Raw genomic sequence first — 15,708 nt, 5'->3', positions numbered from 1 at the left:
CAGAAATGAAAACCATCTTTTAAGTGTGTATTTCTGTTTCTATTCATCCCCTAAAATAAGAAATGATTTAACATAAATTAGTTTAAGGAAGATCTTAAGGAAAAACATCACTATGACTGGAAAATTGTTTTTTTTTTAAATACTTGATCAATTCGACCGTTCTCCCCCCAATAAAGTCTTTTTTCTTGACATATTTTAGAGCTTTGGGACTTTCCGTAGCAGTGACAACAATACGTCCTAACTGAGCGGAAATTTTGACGCGCGTGCGTTGAAACTCTCCGCATCTGATCAACAAAATGACGTAAAAGTGATTTTTGAAGACACAACACGTTGACTTTGTCAAGCATGGAGGGGCTGGAGATGTCTGCAATGATCCCGGCGCTTCAGGATCTCGCTAGGTAACTTTGATCGACTAATGGCTAACATGCGGAGCTATCCTCAACCATAAACGCGTTTGTCTGCTTTAGTTTGTGCACAATCACTGACTGTACTTAAATGTTCAGTTTTGGGGTCGTGGGTTCGATCCCAGATGGCCCCTCCCACTGTGAAGTTTGCATTCCAGCCACTTTGTCACTTTATGGGACCACATATTCATGTTAACTTATTATCTTTGTTAACTACCTATAATTTATAATGTTGATGATTAATTATTTATTTATTACTTATGTATTGATTATTTATGTATTATTATTATTTATTGAATATGTATGCATTATTTATTGATTACTTATATTTATTGATTACCTGTTTGTTTGTTGCTGTTATTTGTGCACTTCATGGTGCAGATTTAAATATCATAATACTAATGACTATATAATAATTCATTTTAATTTAATTCAATGTTCTCCCCGAGCTTGCGTGGGTTTTCTCCGGGTACTCCGGTTTCCTCATACATCCCAAAAACATGCATGGTAGGGTACGCTGGTTGAACACTATAAATTGCTTCTAGGTACGATTTAGGTTGTGTTAGCGGGGGATAGGCTTCTGCACCCCCATAATCCTTGTGAGGATAAGCGGTTCAGAAAATGAATGAATGTTTGTCATTCCAGCGCCAGCCCAGGGGAATATGACGAAGCTGTGAAGAAACCACGGCAGATTCTGTGTCAGTTCATCGACAGGATTTTGTCTGATGTTGATGCAGGTAAGTTAAAAAAAAATCATACAACTAACAAACGCCAACCAAAATAGTTGTCGTGTTATAAAAGTATCAGAAAAAACTTGAATGAATTGCACTGATGACTAAAAAGCACATTTTTAGGGCAACTCTAATTCATTTATCAACGCCAACACCATACAACTAGTTAAGAATTTTGTATCATTCCTTCAAGGTTCTCTTGGACTGAACAAGAAGTCCAGTTCAGAACCTGCCTGCGTCATGCTGCTGGACTTTGTGCAGCACATCATCAAGTCATCGTCGCTCATGTTTGCCAATCCTGCCTGTCAGCCTGCGGACTACCCGGACGCCACCCGCCGCTGCATCGGTAATGAATGCCGTCCAATCGGGAAACCTAGTCTCCAAAACCTGGGCTCCTCTTGTTATTTTCTCCCTTTCCTCCAGACTTCAACAAGTGGGTGTCGCTTCGCCTGCTGCGTGTGGCCGCCGCCCCGGACTGCAGCGCCATCCACGTCCGGGCGCGTACTGCCCTCTGCTCCCTGCTGCACTCCCTGCTGGTTCGAGCGCCCTTCATCTTCGCCCGCCTCACTCACGACCTCCTCCTCCTTGTTCGTGAACTGAGCGTCATCCTGCGTGCCCACGTGACCACCCGTTCAGCCGGCCTTTGGCCCGCCGACCTCCCATCCTTCTCCGTCTCCCCGCCCTGCGCCCACGTCACCCCTACACCCCTGGTTCTCTCCTCCCCGTCGGCGCTAGAGTCACTCTCCGCGGCCACGTTGCATGTTATGGCTAATACTATCCGAGGCGTGATCTCGCCGCGGGACCTGAGAATGGCTTGGGAGACCGCTTGTGACATCCTGGCTCATGGTAATGCCCGACTGAGGACGGTTGCCATGGTGACACTGAGGCAATTGGTGGAGCTGAAGGGGTTCCCTGAAGCACGGGCACACCTGTTTTTTGCCGCCTACCTTCACGTTTTGGAGTCGTGCACAGGCGGGTTCGAGGGGGAGCTGCTGGGTTTGACCCGGTGCATTTTTCGCCCGGGAAGCCCCCACCTGGAGCCCACGTACCTGGTGCAGGTGTGCGAGTGCGTCTGCACCCTGGCGGAGGCCCAGTGTTTTGATGCAAGTATGGAACTTAATTATTATTATTTTTTTTCTCTTTTTCTTTTTTATTATCTGGGGTGTAAAAAGGGTTTGAAGTCATTAAGCATAAGCAGAATTTACATGTGCCATACAGAAAATTTGAGAGTAAAATAATGGATTTTAATATATTTCTAAATGTATACATTGGTTCTTTGTGGCTTCCCTAATAGAATCACTGGAGGCCTGGACCCCCTTGGGGACAGAGGTAACCCAATCCTTGTGTCACGCTTTGACCTTGGGACTGTCAGTTGCGCACGGCCTTGATAGCGCCGCCCTCTTGCTGAAGAGGCGAGTAGCCGAGGTCTGCGAGACGCTGGCGTGCACCTTGGGAACGGAAAATCAAGCAGAGGTACAGTATACACAGAAGGATTGAATTTAAATGGAATCCCATTACTAATCTGTATGTTTAACTACAACAAATGTAACTTTTCTGGGCAATATTTGATTTCTTTTTCTGCTTGTGTCAGTGTGCGGAAGGATTCCTGAAAGCCGCGCTCATAGCCGAGGTGACTGCGCTGCTGCAAAAAGCTGAGGATGAGCCAAGTCCACCAACAAAAGTCCGCAAAGTATCTTGCAGTAAACCAAAAATGTAAGTCGACAATGGCAGCCATTGACGAAGGTAGACGTCTAACCCATTTCCTACCAGGTCGGAACTCGGTGGCGGCAGCCGGGTCTGGGCGACGCTCAGCCGTCGCTTGGAGGACCTCTTGACACTGTTCAACCGTGATGGCGGTGAAGCTGGGAACACCCACAGATTGGCCGCACTGCAGGGCGTCGGGCTTATACTAAAACTGGCCGCCGTTTGCTCTTCGTCAACCGGGTGGGGCGCCAACACACACTCTTAGATTCCAGAAAATGTTTTGACTGATTGATACAGAGGACCACAATTGCTAATTAATATATGAAATATTCTACCTTTTTAGGTCAGCTTCTATCCACTGGCTAACTGTGGAGAATCTGCGCCAGACTTTGCGGATCTGTCGTCGAGTGCTGGAGGGAGGGGCTGACCCCATTTCCAACCAGCAGTATTACACCGACACCTTCCAAATGATTTTGGGAGTACTTAACTGCGTCCTGTACATGACTGGTAAGCATTCCTATGACAACCATAATGTGGAAGTGGATTTATTATGGTATCATATCCAGAGATATTTTAAATTGTGGCAAAAAAATAAGACTGAATTCTCTTTTTTGGTACACAGTGCGCAACCAGAGTGAGGATGCTCTCCAGCAGCAAGCTTGTGCACTCCTGACACTCCCCTGGGTGCCAAAACACAGAATGAGTTCAGCCTACCAAAGTTCTGGATTCCCCTCCTGGGTAGTCCCTTTGGCTGAGAGGCTCCACTTTTGCTTCTGTGAGTCAACTGCAAAATATATAATCGAGCAAGTTGTACAGTGTCCCTTACAACAATGATTATGCATTTGGAGTTCTAATTATTGATCTGTTGTGTTTACTCTTAATTAGCGAGCGAGGTTCAGGCGCAGTGTGTGTCTTTGGTGGCGTATTTACGAGGAGGGGTGTGCGAAACCTGGCGTGCTTTTGTGTTCAAGACGGCTATGGAAAGTCCGGATGAGGTCTTGAGAGTGGCAGCTGTTCGGGCCTTTCCGACTCTGCTCCACCACATGCCAAACGCCAAACACAACCTTGTTACCACCACAGACTTACAGTACGTGTTATGTTTGATTCGTGTGTCTTACAAAATGAAATTTGGATTTAGAACCCCTCAAATTACATTACAACAAGTGTTTTGTCGATCAGTGTGATAAGAAACATGTTTTTGTGTTAAAACAAATTTGGATTAACTGAAAAAACAATGACATTTGTCTTTGCAGTTCCAGGTTGGAAGACACTTCAGAGAAAGTCCAAATGGAACTCGCTGGGATCTTAGGCCAGCTGAGCTGTGTCCAGTCGGGGCTCTCATTGCTTCGCGACGACGCGACAAATTCCCAAGAACTCGTCTGCTTGGGTCTCCGCTTAACCGACGAGCACCCCGATGGTGTTTCCCCGACCCTGACGGCATCATTTGTCAAACCTTTTCTACCTCTGCTGGGAGTACACGCCCCGAGTGAAGTGAAAAAAGGTATTATACTAAAGACTAAATAAGCAATTTTCAGGTGACTATAACCTAGAAAAAAAACTTGATAGGCGGTCAGAAAGAAAAAAAAACATGTCGCAGGCCCAGCCAAACTATATAAAAACTGACTTATTGCATGGCAAATACGGTATGTCTATTTTTTTTCCATTGTTAAAATATAACAAAGATTCTTCTATTCCTTTACACAGCGTTCCTGAAAGCGCTGCCTCACCTCTGCCGACACGTTCGTCTGGTCGATGGCGGCGATGACTCGCGCAAGCTGCTTTCCACTCTGGTCAGCCTAATGGAAGACTCGGACACTGGAGTCAGAACGGGCCTTGGACAATCTGTACGCTTCTTGCTCACCACTGCTACCTCAGATGACGACACTGTGAGCAAAGTGAGCGCTTCTTATTGTTCTTTTTGAGCCTTAAGTTTGCCACATGATATAATACTATAGCCTATATTATCGATGTGTGAGCCTCATCTGAACATGCATGCGTTTCAGTTGCTGGTTGCCCGACTGAAGGAGGCCTTCAACACTGCCAAGGCAAACAGGGACGACGCCCTGCGCCATACGCTCATCTTCACTACCGGAGAGATCGGCAGGTCAGGTTTCAAACACGGTAGAGATGCTTAACCAACTGTTATTCACTTTCTTGTCTTCTTGGTCCAGAGCATCTGAGGGTAACTTGGTGTCCTTTTCCCTGCTGCGTCTGCTTCACTGCCTGCTGTCCAAGTCGTCGCCTGTGTCAGTGGCCGCCTACACTGAGATCCGAGCGCTGGCAACCTCGAAAGGAATCAAACTCCAAACACTCTTCAGTCAGTACAAGAACTCAATTTGTCAGGTAAACAAGAAAACATCAAAACAGTTGCCCTTGATTTATTTTATAACTAGTTAGATGAATATTCGTCTGTTTTTTTTGCCAGCAACATCTGGAATCTCCTTTTTAATCAAAGTGCGTGACTGTTTTTGTGTTTTAGTTCCTTGTGGAGTCTCTGCACTCACGTCACTCGTCAGAACAGCGCGGAACGCCGCCGGAGGGCAGCGAGTCGGCCAGTCAGAGGGAGCTGGCGCTTGGCATTCTGGCTCAAATTGCACACGCGTTTGACTTCCCGGACCTCCAACGCTTCCTTTCTGTATGTACAATACTGCATGTTGCTTTTAAAAAAAGAAGTTTGCGGAATTGACTGTATTAAACGTTGTGCAATATTCAGCGGACATTGCAGGTGCTTTTGCCCTACTTGGCCGCCAAAGCCAGCGTGACTGGCTCCGCCCTCATCCGCACGTTGGCTAATGAGCTGAAAGCCAATCGACGGGAAATCCTGATCAACAATTTCAAGTATATTTTTAGTCACTTGGTCTGCTCCTGCACCAAGGAAGAACTGGAGAAGGCTTTTCATTACTTGCAGGTAGGAAGTCATGCCTCATTAATTCATATTTATCCATTTTTATCTGGTTTTGCATCATACACAAATAAAATATGAGATGCATAATTGTATAAACCAATATACTGGCAAGGGTAGATGTTGATGATTTTGGTTTGACAAAATTGTATTGTTTAGAGTGAGACAGAGCTGGAGTTGGGCTCTTTGCTGCGCCAGGACTTCCAGGGTCTTCACAATGAGCTGCTGCTGCGCTTGGGCGAGCACTACCAGCAGGTCTTCAATGGCCTGGCCATCCTGGCCTCCTTTGCGTCCCACGACGACCCCTACCAGGGTCCTCGCGACATCACCACCCCAGAGCGCATGGTAACACCATTGGCTGTTTGCTTAAGGTATTCTCACCCTTTGAACCTCACAAAAATGCTATTTATTCTTTCACCACAGGTAGACTACCTGCAGCCCAAGTTGCTGGGGATTCTTGCCTTCTTCAACATGCAGTTGCTCAGCTCAAGTGCTGGAGAAAAGGACAGGAAGAAGCTAGTGAGCAAAATCTCAACTGCATATTGGAAAAACACAAGCTATTTTTTAAGGAAATCTAAAACATTTTATGGACTGAACTCTAGAAATTGTTTGGTTGTATTTTTCCTCAAACCTTCAAGGTGCATTGTAACATTATCATCCTTGATCATAGTACTAATTGTGTATTTCTTGTCTTTGAGGCCCTCACCAGCGTGATGGCTCTTATGCGGCTTATGGGCTCCAAACATATCAGCTTAGTGCGGGTAAAAATGATGACCACGCTGCGCACTGGCCTGCGCTACCGAGAAGACTTTCCTCTCCTATGCTGCCAGTCAGTTAACAAAAAAATAAGAATAGATCAAATATTGGAAGTCTGCGTTAGAAGACAAAAAAAATGATGAAATGTATTGCCTCCAGAACATGGGAGTGTTTCGTGAAAAGCGTGGAGCCGGCGCATTTGGGCCCCTTGCTGAGTCATGTCATTGTCGCTCTCCTGCCTCTCATCCCCCAGCAGCCAAAGGAGACCGCCGCCATCATTCGCTTTCTCATTTTGGATAACCGGTTAGCCTTTAAAGATCATTCACTACCAATCATAGCAATGGATAACTACTTATCTATTTATCATTGTGAGGGGCATCATACATTTATGTATTTGGGTTCCTCCATGTATCACACAGGGAAGAAGTCAATGACTACCTTCATGAGATTTACTTCCTTCCGGACCACCCTGAGCTTAAAGACATCCATGTCGTGCTTCAGAACTACAAAAAGGTCAGCAAACAAAACAAGAGTCGAAACTTGAATCGATTATTTTTGGAATGAGTAGACTTGGCTTATTAAAACTCATTTTTTTCTAATTTATATTACTCGGCTATACATTTCAGTTAGCACAAGAACTAAGATTTATCCACTGACAAAAGTTGGACGTTAAATATTATCAGTAATTATATGCATGTATATATATATATATATATTTTTTTTTTCCAAATCAAAAGCAGATCTTTGATCAAATGTAGTAATTTGAGAATAGTTGTAATTCTTGTGTTTTCACATCTTTAAATCATGATGTTTTTTTCTCCGTTGAATATAAAAGCAGGACAAATCATTTTTTTCTTTCCAATGTTGTCAGCTAACAGCCAGCAACAGCGACCTGGCCTCCGCGCTTCAGCTGTCCATGAGAGCTGTTCAGCATGAAAACGTAGATGTCCGCATCCACGCGCTGACCAGCCTCAGAGACGTCATGCACAGCAACCAGGTCACCAATCTATCATGCTTTAGTAATTGAGCACAGGTATTTTATCTAATATGAGCCTTTCGCATAGAAAGATGGTACACAGAAAGACTGGCTTGATCACAAATCTCTTTATTAACCAGATCATTATTCGTATCAACACACCCCTATGTGAGCACCTCATTTCTATGCTTCATGATCATCATTCACATTCATCCAAAAATGCAGAGAATTTTAATTTTATGATCTGTGAATGTGCATGGGCATAACTGATATCTCAAAATGGCTCTTCCCATAAGCGTTAAAAAAGATAAAATTTTGTGCTCCAGGAGTGGCTACTGAAGCAGGTGTGCGCCAGTGAGTCAGTGGAACCGGTCATTTCCAGCCTGGTGTCAGTGCTCCTGAAAGGCTGCCAGGACTCGTCGCCCGAGGCCCGACTCCTGTGCGGCGAGTGTCTTGGCGAGCTTGGCGCCGTGGATCCCGGCCGTCTGGATCTCTCCCCGGCAAACACCCGTGGGGACGGCAACACCTTTGTGGTATGTCTGGAAGAAAATACCATATCTCAGGGCGTTATGCTTCCAATCCATTTTGACTGGGAGAGGGATGTCTCAGTTAAAATGGATTGGATGAAAATAAGTAACAATTGCACTTAATGGCCCTTTTGAAATTCAACCAGAGCGGTGTGGAGGACCCCAAATTTGCTTTTGACCTGTTAACCGCGCTGACCCGAACTTTTCTGGCTTACGCCGACAACGTCCGAGCGCAGGACTCGGCCGCTTACGCCATGCAGGTACGGTCACGTCGCACAGTTGGATATTTGTGCATGTTTGCGTATTTTTTTAATTGGATATTTTTTAATGTTAACTGTGTGTTGAAATTGACTTGCCTCCCATTGTGCAGGAGCTGCTGTCCATCTTCCAGTGTTGCGAGGGTCGGGTGGATTCACCTGGACGGCGACTGTGGAGGAGATTCCCAGAACAAGTCCAGGAGATACTTGAGCCCCATCTCAACAGCAGGTAGGACAGGAAATGTTGTAGTCTTCATTTTAAGATTGAGAAGAGATTGCAATAATATTGCGGCACCTATATTTAATATTGTCCATTCGTAAGAGTGGTCCTCCTTCCATATCAACCATGTGCCACTCTTGCAGGTACAAAAGCAGCCAAAAGGAGGTGAACTGGTCAGAACTGAAGAAGCCCATCTTCCTAAGTAATCAGGGTGGCAAGTTCTCTGACTGGGCTGCAACTTGGGCCGCTTACCTCATCAGTAAAGTGAGAACTTGTTTAAAAATGGTTGTAAACATCGATTTATGTGTATTAACTACATTTTTCTATTAGAAAAAAAAGCTAAGTACTGGTATATACTTGTTTTGTTTAAAGTTATGAACAGATTCAGTGACAAAGGGAAGCCCAATTTAGTCCTTATTTTTTCAATTATAAATATAATAAAGTTGTGCAATACAGATATATTTAGAAAATCAAATTATACTGCATGAATGTGTCATGACCTAATATGAGATAAAAAATCTGTCAATTCCGCACAGGTGCGTCACGAGCTTGCCAGTCGCGTATTCACCTGCTGCAGTTTTATTGTCAAGCACGACTACACGGTGACAATCTACCTGCTTCCTCACGTGCTGCTCTACATGTTGCTGGGCTGCACACCGGCTGAGCAGAAAGAGGTGACTGTTCTCCTCAGAACATTCATTTAGTATCCTCATTACACATTACAGTATCTTAAGATATCTCTCTGTATGCATGCAGGTGACAGAGGAGATGCTGGCCGTACTCACGGAGAACCATGGGCATGGCGAGGAGGCGCACTCCGGTCGATGGCAGCTCAGCACTCAAACTGTCTTCAGCATGCTTTCTCACCTCAGCCAATGGAGTCGCCATATCCTCTACACCAAGCCCAAACAGAATGGTAGCTATTTCAAAGAAAATGATTATTCCCATTTGTTGAAAATGGACTTTACTATATACATCAGGTTATTTATTTTTGTATCACGAGAGGTTATTCAATTTTTACGGTTGTATTAGAGAGTGGTGAATACCAGCGTGTGATGGCCTTCCTCAAGAGCATCCCACAGGATGTTATGGCCAAGGCCTCACTACGCTCCAAGGCCTACACGCGTGCCCTCATGTACTTTGAAGGCTACATCATGGAGAACAAAGAAAATATTCAGGACCACCTCACCTTCCTGCAGGTGAGACCAGCGAACCATAATCGGGGGAAATGTAAATTTGCTACAGTCTGCAGTGTCTTTATAATCTTTTAAAGGGGCAGCTGATTAGTTTCTAAATTCATCATTTGTACATCTAAAAAGATCCTAGTTTGTGAGCTACGGTTACGTTTACTCATTCCTTGCAAATTCATTTGCAGTCATTGTAGTTCACTTTAATGTAAGCTGAAAGAATCTGCAACTTACTTCCCGCAGACGGTGTACGCCGCTATGGACGAGCCGGATGGTGTCAGAGGGGTGAACGCACTGCGGCGGGAGGCCCCGTCACTCAGGGAACAGATCCTAGAACACGAGAGCATCGGCCTGCTGCAGGACGCCACCGCGTGTTACGACCACGCCATTCAACTGGACTCGGACCAGGTACCTCATCATTCTTGGATGACTATCTTTCAATGTTTTACCGGCCACTTTTTGTGACCTTTTTGTTTGCTTTCGTCTAGATTGGCCACTTTCACGGCATCATGACATCTCTGCTGGGCTTGGGCCGGCTTTCCACAGTCATCACTCAGATCAACGGAGTGTTAGCAGACAAGTATGTACTTTACCTTTGATGAATTGAAAAAAAAAAATATTTTCTCTTTTAATAAGGGTCTAAGAAATCTCCCATTTGCTACTTAAGTACTTTGAGCTGTCATCTAATCATTGCTTTAGGAACATTTCAAAAATGCCTACAGCCCACGCTGGTTTTCGTTTTATATCACCTCAGTAGAAAGATACTTCATTTGTTTGTGGAATTTAGGCGGCAATGGACGTCGGAACTGAATGCCTACAGAGTGGAGGCTGCCTGGAAGCTTGGCAAATGGGATCTGCTGGAGGACTATTTGAGTTCAGGTAAAGAAAGAAATGATTAAATACACTTGTGATAGACTCAAATGGAGCTTCCAAATATGCCTTTAGACCTCCAGTCCAGGACTTGGGGAATGCAACTGGGCCAATTGCTACTGGCAGCCAAAAAGAAAGACCATGCCTCCTTCTTTGAGAAGTTGAAGCTCATCCGTAAGGAGCAGGTGGTCCCGTTGTCGACAGCCAGCTATGAATGCGGAACGTACCAAAGAGGATATGAGTACATTGTCAGGTCTGTTCATTTTGCTTTCTTTTTTTATCCTGCAGATTTTTCTAAATTAAGTACATGACAGAAAAAAAGAGAATATTAACTGTTTTGCCCCTTCTTACTTTTTTAAAATGGATGTATTTTCTTCAGCGTGTCCCATTTAAAGCAAAAAATACTTATCAAAAACCTTGTCTTTAGCGTTCCATCAATTTTGTGTGTTATATCAGATTGCACATGTTGAGTGAGTTGGAGCACACATTCACAGAGGGTGGCTCCGCTCCTGCCTTGAGTAAGCTCCCTTCCCATTGGTCTGATCGGCTAGAGATGACCCAAAAGACCTTCCGGGCGAAGGAACCCATCCTGGCCCTTCGTCGTGCACTGCTCAGCCTGCACTCCAAGTAATGACACACTTCATTTTTTAAACTCGTTGAATCATTAGAATGATTATTTTTATTAATTTATATGATATATCCCATAATACATTTGAGAATTGACTATCAATTAGTTCACAGTCTGATATTAAGTGCACCACTTCTTATCTATTGATATGCAAAAACACTTTATTAGGAAAATAGCCTGGTCCAGCACTTCTATTTTTTTTGCCATGGACTGGTGTGATATAACATTTTAACACTCTTTTGACATTTTCAGGCCCGCAAACCAGAAGCTGGTGGACGAATGCTGGCTTCAGAGTGCCCGGGTGGCCAGGAAAGCCGGACACCACCAAACTGTCTTCAACGCTCTCCTGAACGTGGAGAACACTCACCCGGTTGAGCTCCTTACTGAAAAGGCCAAGTGGCTTTGGTCCAAGGTAGGATCTTAGCATCAGGGCAGATAACCATGTGCATGAATAATGCTTCTCTTCTTCCCCTGGCGGTCAGGGCGACGTCCACCAGGCGCTCATTGTGCTGCAGAAGGGCGTGGCCCAGTGCTTTCCCGACGCAAAGTCCGGATCAGAACGTCACCACTTGCAGACCAAAGGCCGAGCCATGCTACTGGTGGGCCGCTTCATGGAGGAGACGGCCAACTTTGAGTCCAATGCCATCATGAAGACCTACAAGGTTGTCATCATTGAAATAAAAATAATTTATAGATGTCAAATCCAAAGTCATTCAAGATTCACAGGTATTTTTTTTGCTTTAGGATGTGATCATTCTTCTGCCTGAATGGGAGGACGGTAACTTCTACTTGGCCAAGTACTACGACAAAGTTATGCCCATGGTTACTGAGAACAAGCTGGAGAGGCAAGGGAACCTCATCAGATACATCGTCCTCTACTTTGGAGCGTAAGACTCACTGAAAACTATCCTTGAAATTCAATGTTCAAAGCTTTTGTGTTTTTGTGCAGAAGCCTCCATGATGGATTGTTTTCTTCAATCGTTGTCAGACATATTTGTTTTATTTCCCACCCAGAGCGCTGCAGTTTGGGAATCAGTACATCTACCAAGCAATGCCTCGGATGCTCTCCCTCTGGCTTGACTTTGGAGCCAAAGTATGTGAATGCGAGAAAGGTGCGTAGTCAACACCGTTAACGGCAATAGACGTCCAATTCAACTTGAAAAAGATAATAAAGATTACATTTTTTTTTGGGATGCAGCCGGACGGGCCGACAGGACGATGCGTCAAGAGCTTTCCAAGATCAACGCTGTGATGGGCGAGCAGTGCGCCAAACTGGCTCCCTACCAGTTCCTCACCGCCTTCTCGCAGCTCATCTCCCGCATTTGCCACTCGAACAATGATGTCTTCTCCGTCCTGACCAGCATCGTGGCCAAAGTCTTCTTGGCCTACCCGCAGCAGGCCATGTGGCTCATGACTGCCGTGTCCAAGGTGCACGTGGAGGTGTTCGCTAACGCCGACTCTATTTTAATGCTGATGACGTTGTTTGCTTCCGTTTCAGTCGTCATATCCCACCCGCATGAACCGCTGCAGTCAGATTCTGAAGAAAGCTATCAGCCTCAAACCGTCGCTGGAAAAGTTCATCCATGATGCTAACAGACTTACGGACAAACTGGTGGAGCTCTGTAACAAACCAGTAAGATTAGAATAAGGACGTAGTTGTATTTTTTTTTATTGGAAAATAGCCAAGCCACAAAAATATGAATTAGGACTGTTGACTAATTTTTTTTTTTAGTTGATAACCTTGGCCTTATTAGTTTATTGTATTAATCCAAAAAACTGTGTGCAGAGAAAAGGTGGATGGGTAATATTATGTAGCTATGATATTATTTTCTTATTTTCCATAGCAAAAGCAGATTTTTACAACTATCTCATTGTTATTAATTTCAAAGATAAGCAGCTGCTTTCATTTCGGACTACAGGTATCAGATCATATTTAAGCCATGCCCCTTTTGTTTGTTGTTGTTAGGTGGACAGCAACAACAGCACACTGACCATGAGTGTCCACTTTAAGCTGCTAAAGAATCTGGTAGAGGAGCCCACCTTTAGCCAGATTCTCATCCCACTGCAGTCCGTGCTCATCCCCACGCTACCCTGCACCGGAGGGGCTAACACTGACACCCACGACGCCTTCCCGGGACACTGGGCCTACCTGGCCTGCTTCGAAAACCAGGTGGGTTTGTTGTTGTTGTCCTGTTTTGATTTGATCAGTCAAACTTTTAAATTGGAGTTCTGTGAGGAATCATTCCAAGTTAAGCCGACATGTTTTTTTTTCTCGTAGGTGGAGATCTTGAGCTCCTTGCAGAAACCCAAGAAGATAAGTCTTACAGGTTCGGACGGGCGGAGCTACACCATGATGTGCAAGCCCAAAGATGACCTGAGGAAGGACTGCAGGCTCATGGAGTTCAACTGCCTCATCAATAAGGTCAACTTTGAGGGCTCATTCAAAAATTGAAGGACATTTTGCCTCCACAAATTTCTGCTGTTATGAGAAGGCTATTAAACCAATAATACCCCAAAAAATGTAATTAAGACAGGCTACAAAACCAATTGTGGAACAAATTAATGTAGTAGTGGTACTATTTAATTTTTTTAGCTTCTTTTTTCTGATTTTCTTTGGTTTGGTTTCAGGACAAGCCTATTTAGAGGTTTTATACATGGATTATTTAATATGGTTTTAATGTCCTTCAATTGTGCCGGTGCGTGTGTGTAGTGTTTGCGCAAAGATGCCGAGTCACGCCGTCGCGAGCTGCACATCCGCACCTACGCCGTCATTCCCCTCAACGAAGAGTGCGGAATCATCGAATGGGTCAACAACACAGGGGGGCTCCGCCACATTCTCTCCAAGCTGTACAAAGAACGAGGTAAAGCAAGCCCCCCCATGTGCCATCTTTACCAAAACTAACATCGAGTCCACGTTTCAGGCATTTACTTATCTGGCAAGGAACTAAGGAAGCTGATGCTACCCAAGACCGCTCCTCTGGAGGAGAAGCTTCGCGTCCACAAGGAGGTGCTCTGTGCTCGACACCCGCCAATCTTCTACGAGTGGTTCCTGCGAACCTTCCCTGACCCCATGTCATGGTACGACACATATGCTTTGAAAAAATGCCAACAGGTGTAAATGACTATTTTTGGGACATCTATAGGTACAGCAGTCGCTCTGCCTACTGCCGCTCTACTGCAGTTATGTCCATGGTGGGCTACATTCTTGGCCTGGGGGACCGCCACGGCGAGAACATCCTTTTTGACTCCTTCACGGGGGAGTGTGTGCACGTGGACTTCAACTGCCTCTTTAACAAAGTTTGCTTCTTTTTGCATTACATTACCTTAAAAAACCCTCATTGACTCCCATTGACGGCCCCAAATGTCTCATCTATTTTGAGTAGGACAGCCTGGCAGCAAATTATCACCGTCTGTTGCATCCAATATGATTTATTATCAATTATGAAACAGATTATCACTTTTGATATTTTTTATAGATAACCTTTTTAATATGTATGCATATGCAGTAGTACAAAAACTATAAAGTTTTAATGCTCTTCACCCAAAATTCAAATTGGGAAATAAATTGTGACTAAAATGTATTTACCAGGGGGAAACGTTCGAGGTGCCCGAGGTGGTTCCCTTCCGTCTCACTCAAAATTTGGCACATGCCATGGGGCCTATGGGTATCGAGGGGCTTTTTCGGCAGGCCTGCGAAGTCACTTTGAGGCTGATGAGAGACCAGAGGGAGCCACTCATGAGGTACATATTAAAAATACAAATATACTTAATAGGCAATTTAAAATATTTGAATTATCTATGTATAACATAAAAAAAACTAACCATTATTTATTTCTAGTGTACTGAAGACCTTCCTTCACGACCCACTGGTCGAATGGAGCAAACAAAGCAAAGGACTTTGCAAAACGCAGGCCAACGAAACCGGAGAGATTGTCAACGAAAAGGTACGTTGACGTAACCTTGCATGCGTCCTTTTTAACGACGTTCTGCTCAGCTTCTCTTCTCTCTGACAGGCCAAAACGCACGTGTGCGACATTGAGCAGCGTCTCCAGGGTGTCATCAAGAGCCGAAACAAGGTTCTTGGACTTCCTTTGTCCATCGAGGGCCACGTGCACTATTTGATTCAGGAGGCCACTGACGACCAGTTGCTCTGTCAAATGTACCTGGGATGGGGACCTTACCTTTGAAGCACATTGTTATTGCACATTTGCAAACCTTTGTTATCCAAAACAGTTCCTGTTTTCTGGAATCTGATATTTCTGTTCCTGTTGTTAAAGGAATACATTCATATGTTCACTGATCCTGTTAAATGGATTTATACTGCCATCAATGCAATCAATTAAAAATAAAACAAATATGTAATTGCTTTAGTTCTTGATAAAAAAATGTGTTGTAATTATTTGTAATTCTGTAATTATTCCTTTGGATTTTTCTTCTTAGGACTATTTTATGTAAATATAATTATTTAATATAGACATACATACACACATGCATGCATGCATACATGCATGCATGCATACATATACATGCATGCATACATATACAT

At 44.3% G+C, this 15,708-nt stretch overlaps 1 protein-coding gene across 1 annotated transcript; it reads left to right on the top strand.

Moving 5' to 3' along the window:
• Window positions 1-225: 225 nt before the first annotated feature.
• On the top strand, window positions 226-15,532 carry atr (ATR checkpoint kinase). The gene is made up of 48 exons (XM_077731784.1): window positions 226-398; window positions 1,050-1,141; window positions 1,329-1,481; window positions 1,559-2,242; window positions 2,430-2,608; window positions 2,727-2,848; window positions 2,906-3,079; window positions 3,183-3,346; window positions 3,462-3,614; window positions 3,725-3,926; window positions 4,093-4,340; window positions 4,544-4,734; window positions 4,843-4,943; window positions 5,011-5,182; window positions 5,319-5,474; window positions 5,553-5,747; window positions 5,901-6,086; window positions 6,165-6,260; window positions 6,440-6,570; window positions 6,657-6,800; window positions 6,917-7,010; window positions 7,369-7,494; window positions 7,800-8,006; window positions 8,147-8,260; window positions 8,371-8,486; window positions 8,621-8,741; window positions 9,014-9,151; window positions 9,234-9,393; window positions 9,510-9,676; window positions 9,908-10,072; window positions 10,153-10,244; window positions 10,452-10,543; window positions 10,610-10,787; window positions 10,991-11,161; window positions 11,415-11,574; window positions 11,645-11,824; window positions 11,907-12,049; window positions 12,177-12,274; window positions 12,361-12,590; window positions 12,661-12,795; window positions 13,129-13,332; window positions 13,441-13,584; window positions 13,873-14,023; window positions 14,084-14,240; window positions 14,306-14,459; window positions 14,752-14,903; window positions 15,001-15,106; window positions 15,176-15,532. Exons 1-48 carry the CDS (start codon window positions 346-348, stop codon window positions 15,347-15,349), a joined length of 7,725 nt encoding a protein of 2,574 aa, XP_077587910.1. The 5' UTR covers window positions 226-345; the 3' UTR covers window positions 15,350-15,532.
• Window positions 15,533-15,708: the final 176 nt, after the last annotated feature.

Source organism: Stigmatopora nigra, chromosome 13 (genome assembly GCF_051989575.1).
Source record: "Stigmatopora nigra isolate UIUO_SnigA chromosome 13, RoL_Snig_1.1, whole genome shotgun sequence".
NCBI classification, from domain to species: domain Eukaryota; kingdom Metazoa; phylum Chordata; class Actinopteri; order Syngnathiformes; family Syngnathidae; genus Stigmatopora; species Stigmatopora nigra.
The sequence above is the reverse complement of the archived record's forward strand: the minus strand, read 5'-3'. Positions and strand labels throughout refer to the sequence as shown.

Coding starts and splice junctions, on each gene's coding strand:
- atr (XM_077731784.1), top strand. CDS start 346: ATGGAGGGGCTGGAGATGTCTGCAATGATCCCGGCGCTTCAGGATCTC. Junction 10,788..10,990: donor GGATATGAGTACATTGTCAG/GTCTGTTCATTT, acceptor GTGTTATATCAG/ATTGCACATGTTGAGTGAGT. Junction 11,162..11,414: donor CTGCTCAGCCTGCACTCCAA/GTAATGACACAC, acceptor TGACATTTTCAG/GCCCGCAAACCAGAAGCTGG.